The sequence below is a fragment of the Haplochromis burtoni genome, unplaced genomic scaffold (genome assembly GCF_018398535.1).
Source record: "Haplochromis burtoni strain Fernald_Lab_line unplaced genomic scaffold, NCSU_Asbu1 Contig_195, whole genome shotgun sequence".
Classification (NCBI taxonomy): domain Eukaryota; kingdom Metazoa; phylum Chordata; class Actinopteri; order Cichliformes; family Cichlidae; genus Haplochromis; species Haplochromis burtoni.
In genome coordinates, this window is record NW_024582556.1 from 553,485 (window position 1) to 559,841 (window position 6,357).

General features: G+C 42.4%; 1 protein-coding gene across 1 annotated transcript in view; it reads left to right on the top strand.

The window, feature by feature from the left end:
* Positions 1–5,374, top strand: part of LOC121815373 (POU domain, class 4, transcription factor 1-like) — a 53,679-nt gene extending 48,305 nt beyond the window's left edge. The window contains exon 3 of the mRNA XM_042226093.1: positions 4,406–5,374. Coding sequence (XP_042082027.1) covers positions 4,406–5,366 — 961 coding nt within the window. The 3' untranslated portion in view covers positions 5,367–5,374. The remainder of the gene's footprint in view (positions 1–4,405) is intronic.
* Positions 5,375–6,357: the final 983 nt, after the last annotated feature.

Genomic DNA, 6,357 nt, shown 5'->3' on the forward strand with positions numbered 1-6,357 from the left:
TGATCACAATCAATCACATAGTGTAATAATAGGTGACTCACTGAGTCGAATCGGAACAATCGGGATTTTCAGAGAGAGTCCTGGGAACAGCTAAGATACTGCGCAGGACCCTCAAGCTCCCAGGCCTCTGGTAGAGGACCCGAGCTTGAAGGATAAACCGCCCGCAGGGGCGTGCTGGGTGTTTTGTTTTTTTTTATATATATCTAATAACAAGCAGATCCAGATCTATTTTATCAGGCCTCCAGCTGTCAGATAGGGGTTTTTTTGTTAATGATCTTACTATTCCTGTTTATGTGCTGTTTTTCATATGTATAATGTTACCATTATAACTATAAAAGTAAAACTGCTATTTGTTTATAGAAGCACAGCATGTTGTATTGCATTAGAGACAAACGTTTCTTCTTTGTGTCCTTCGGTTGCTCAGCTCTCTCAACGTTGTGTTTTTCATCACCAGCTCTAGTTTACATGAAATAAATGCACTGTTGTTTGAGTGAGAACTGTATTCAAGAGCTTTTTTATAGATATATACAGCATATAGTTTTTACTGGTGATATTTCATCTTTTTGTGAGTCTGGAGGCTCTCCAGCTTGTTGTTTTCATAGGAGCTCTAGCAGGATGAGAAAAAAACTAACAAGCACTTGTCAGTTCTCAGCCATCACACTCTCTGACAAGCAACTGTTGTGGACTTCTCCTCTTATCTTCCCTCTCTCTCACCTTGCAGTCATCTGAGAGAGCACATTTCATTGCATTTGTATGGGTGTATAGTTTTGTGTGTATGTGTGTGTGTGTGTGTGTGTGTGTGTGTGTGTACATGCTTGCCTTGCCATGCATGTGGTTGTGTGTTATATGTGTGTGCTTACATGTGTCAGAAACTCGACATGATCTTGTCTCCGGTGAAGGCCTTGGATCACCCGGCCCTGCTCACTCCAGACCTGACAGTGCAGCTGAACTAATCAATATCTCTCTGCAGTCAAAGGTGGGTTCTGCCATGAGGCCGCAGGGGTGCACTAATTGATGGAAACTCACCGCCGGCTAGCTCCATGCCCTGCGGCGCTGGAAGAAGCAAGCTAGGGCCTTCCACTGAAATGGAAGGGGAAATAGAGGACAGAAAAAGGCCGAGATCATAATCAGGAGAGAGAAAGCTGTTTAGTTTGTGCTACTTTTGTCTGTGTTCTTATGTAGAACAGGGTTACATACATGGAGCATGCTGCTTGTTGGGTGACATATTTTACATTTTTGCAGTTTCATCTCTCTTTCCTTGTCTTCTTGTCAAGGCCAGTGATGTTCAGCATTACAGTGACCTTTCGATATACAGGTATCAAACCTGTGGTGGGATTTCAGTGAATCTATTGGTTGGGTAAGCTTGTCTTTAAAAAAATATTAACCTGTAAGACATAATAAGATAAGTCTTTTTTTTAATTCTTATTTTTATTGTCAGATATCCCTCATTCCTAACTCTTTTTCTGTTTATTTACTAAAAAAAAATGCATTTCTTGTTTCAAAGGAAATAAATAAGTAGATATTTATGACAAAATAATACTTACATTATTTTTTTACTTACTAAATTAATCAACATACTGCAGGTTTCTCGGAGCAATCCTTATGCAAATTTCCTGATGTTATCAACCTTTGCTTCTTAATCGTGTCCCCTCATTTGATCATGTGACTTTGTAGCCACTAAAAAAGATCACATGCAAAAAAGGAAACAAGAAAAAAAAACAACAAGAGTGGCTCATAAGGAAAAAAGATTATTTGAGAAAATGCCCACAAACTTGTTTCTTGTTAAGAATATATTGTTATGGTGCAGACTAAGCACGCCATGATAATTATCATCAATAATTGAGTAAGGGGAAATGGTAGAAAGAGCTGCATTCAGTGCTCGCTAAATGTGCCTGAGAGATGCTGAGATGGACAGTCTGGCTAGCTAGCTAATTTGGCTCCTTTTTATGTGGCACTGAAGATTATCTTTATGTTTCCACCCGCTTAGCTCTGGCTCTTATGAAACCTGGGAAGAGAACGCGTAGTGTTTCCTGTCATTGCCGTTTATCAGTTGTTTGGTGGTACATATTGATCCCGGAGAGCAACAGCACAAATAAAATGTCCTTGATAATATTTGGTTGATAGGTAACTTGCCACAGGTCGTTACAAGGGGGACTCACAAATATTATGTAGGTGGTTTAGATATTTTGCCTGTTTATATTCCAATTAATATTTATTCATTCATTCATTTAGTCAGTCAGTCAAAGAACTCTCACTGACACTTACACCCACACCCATGTTGTAGGCTGTGTCTCCTGAAGCAAACGCTGTAGGATCAAGAGAAAGTTGCTTCATTTTCACGTGTTGAGCTCTGCGTATTATGCTGACGATTACCTTTCTAAAAATCTTGAAACTGAGATAACCTTAATGCAGAGCTAGCTGGAGGGCAGTTGTTGGCAAGAGCTTTCTGCTCCTTTCTTTAAAAGAGGAAGCTTGCCTCTGAAATGGGTCATAGATCGGTTGCAGTCCAATCATGCCCAGGAATTATGTGTTCAGCAAAAAAAAGAAAAAAAAAACTGGAGTCAGACTACAGAGGGAAAACCAACCTTGAAACTTACTGCCTTATTGAACTCAGGCCTCCTAACGAACATGCTTCGCTGCAGTTTATAGAAGAAAATGGAACAAACTGGCTATTATAATTAAAATGCATTAATATTTCTTAATATTCTCCTAATGCTTAGCATTTTACTACCATCCATGCAACCAGTTCATCCAAATTCACAATCTGGATTCGGACATGTGTTTTTAACAGGACACTAGCTGCATGAAAAAAAATAGCTGAGCATCCACAATGCAGCCTGTGTGTAAAGGACCGGTGAGTCTTTCACAACAAAGAAAGTTCAGAGTTAGTATTGGCTGAAAATGATAGGCTGATCCCCCGGGAATAAGGTGCACTTTCCAAAATGTAAATTAGGCCTTCCCTGAGACACACAGGTCTCTTTCTCCCCTGCTGCTCGGAAAGCTTTGCCATTCACCTTTAAACAGCAGAACAATAATCAATGGAGCATTATTAATGCTGAAATCATTCATGTGCTCTCCTGTGGTACCCTGCTGAGTGTAAAGCCACTGAAGTCCTGTAGCTCATATGGATTGCATTGTATACGTTACACACAAAAAACATCATGGCTGCAGATATTGACCTCTATATTTATCTACAAATGATATGATATGTGCAACCTTAAAGATATTTTTTAATAAACCAAATCTTACAGTTTGCACCAATTTGAGATTACCAACAAAGATGTAATCCTCATGAGGCCATTGATAGCTTCCAGTATCATGTTTTCTATTAATCCCTATTGTTTTGGGGGGTACTAGTATCAAGAATTTCAACTTTGAGACCAAAAGAAAAAAAAATCATATATGTACGTCATGTGTGCTTCAATCTTTAATAAGCCATGTTTCCTTGCCGTGTTACACACAGGCTTGTCCTCAGTCCTCTAAGATCCCGGTGTGAATTTTTCATAAACCATGTCTATGCGTCTTGTTCACGAGCTGTCTCAATACACAAAGGTCTATAGCTTCCATGTCCAGTCTGGCTTACGTATTGGACATTAGAAGAGTGCAGGCAGAGCTGCAGCAGAAGGAAGAGGAAGGAACGAGCGATCTCCTTCATTACAGGAGCTAGATATAAATCAAACTAATTATGGCGCCACTACAGTATCGAACCCATGGAGGGGAAATGAAACGATCAGAGTCAGGTCGCAGCTCAACAGAGAGGGAGTTAATGAAAATATTAATTACCTGATGATATATTGGGGATCTGGAGCGCCCCACCCATCCCTGTCTCTCCTGCACTCTCAAGCCCCCTACCACAGAGAGCATTTGTTTTAATTGAGTAATAATAAGGCTGCTACATTTGGCTGAGTCACTTGATTTGAGGGTGTAATTGACCAATAAAGGCCCATGATAGGCAATTATAAATCCAATGTACTGCTAATTACTTAGCAACTCTTAAGTGTCTAACTAACACAGTGAACATTACACTTCAGTGCAGATGGTTATTTTAAAAGTCATAAAGTGAAAGCCCAAGTGAGTTCACAAAGTGAGTTTGATCCACATGGCACGCAGTAAATTAGTCACCTCCATAACTCTCTTCATGTCTGTCACACACACATGCACCACCCACCCAACATTATAGTGTAATCTGCTATTAATATCAGATTTTGGTCTTGTGATCGATTTCCTCTGTGTTTTCATTCTGAATTATTCAGTGGTACACTTTATCTCCTCACCTTTCCCTCTCCCCAGACTGCTGAACCTCTCCCCACCCCCCACCCCCGTCGCTATTTGTCACATTGGTCAATAAGTGGCTGATATTTGGATCCTGACTTTGTGGGCCAAGGTTCCTTCCAGATTCTTGAAGCCTGGATGAGACGCTGCTGGCTCGGGCTGAGGCTTTGGCGGCCGTGGACATCGCCGTGTCCCAGGGCAAGACGCACCCGTTCAAGCCCGACGCCACCTACCACACGATGAGCACGGTGCCATGCTCGTCGACATCCACCGTGCCACTAGCCCACCACCATCATCACCATCACCACCACCACCACCAGAACCTGGAGCCACCGGACATTATGGACCACATCAGCTCGCCGTCTCTCAGCTTAATGTCCAGTGCGCACGACGTGGCGGGCGGCGGAGGTGGCGGTGGCGGCGGAGGTGGCGGTGGTGGGCTCATCTCCACCTCTGCTCACCCGCACTCTCACATGCACGGTTTGGGTCACCTCTCCCACCAAGCTATGAGCATGAACTCACCTCTCACCCACCACGGGCTCTTACCGGGCCATCACGGGGGAGGTCAAGGCGGCCCTGGGCTCACAAACAACGGACTTCCCTCCATTAATGACTCGGACACAGACCCAAGGGAGCTGGAGGCTTTCGCGGAGCGCTTCAAACAGCGGAGGATCAAGCTGGGGGTGACACAGGCGGACGTGGGCAGCGCTTTGGCTAATCTCAAAATCCCCGGCGTTGGATCACTGAGCCAAAGTACAATTTGTCGATTCGAGTCTTTAACTCTCTCCCACAACAACATGATTGCGCTCAAACCCATCCTCCAGGCCTGGCTAGAAGAGGCCGAGGGGGCCCAAAGGGAAAAAATGAGCAAACCTGACATTTTCAACGGAGGAGAAAAGAAACGCAAGAGGACCTCGATAGCAGCCCCAGAAAAGAGGTCTTTGGAGGCTTACTTCGCTGTACAACCTCGACCGTCGTCTGAGAAAATAGCAGCTATAGCTGAAAAGTTGGACCTGAAAAAAAATGTGGTACGAGTGTGGTTTTGTAACCAAAGACAGAAGCAGAAGCGGTTGAAATTTTCCGCGGCTCACTGATGGGCGAGGAAGAGAATAAAAAAAAAAAAAAAAAGTTTGCTGATCAATACGAATGACTCGGGAAGGGACACCGAGACACCATTTTCAGTCTTTTGTCTCCAGCGATTTTACACGCTGGTGCACAATGGACTTTAGATACCCATTTTATGAGGCTTCATATATCCTGTTTATTTTCACGTTATCGGTGAATGTGAAGTATGCAAATAACAGATTACACAAACTTGGCTCAGATGTTACCAGGGAAAAGTTTAGCGACGTCGACATTGCCTTTTAAATAAAAGAAAACAAAAGAAAAAAACTTGTGGAAAGAGGTAATTTGCTCGATACTATAGCGAGTTATTTTCTCCGAATAGGCCTGTTATTTTGAAGTATAGCCATTTACGAATTACCTCACTGATTGTTAAATGTGGTTTGGGTTTGATCTTTTCTGTCGTTGATATAGACTAAGTCATGACTGTTCATTTATTCATCCGTTCATTTATTCTTATTTGGAGGCTGCTACGAACTGAAATTTAGTTGCAAACTTTTTATGGCTATCGGAAAAATAATTATTTTTCAGGCCTGCATGAAATCCTAATTCACGGGAAGTAATTTAGCCTGTGTGGGCTGTCACATCTGCAGATATATTTATTTTGAATTTGCACAAAGGACCCTTTAGGTTTCTAGATCGGCTATGTCGAAATGCGTTTGTATATACAGACATCACTTTATCACTTACCAGAGGTGAGCTCCTGTATTCTGGAAACAAAATTAATAAGGGGGAGGGGGTCTATCTGCACCATTGGCATCACTGGGAAAAGTTTCAGACAGATCAGAGCATGATAGCTCTGTCTACATCATTAAGGAGAGATCGCAATCAATAAAAGGGGTTTTTCGTTCTTTCATGTGTTTCAGTTTGCAGTGCAAACACTCTATGCATTGGAAGAAGAATCACTGCATAGCCTACAGCAGAGTTGTCTACTGCTAGACCTTATTTTGTGGATGGTGTAAG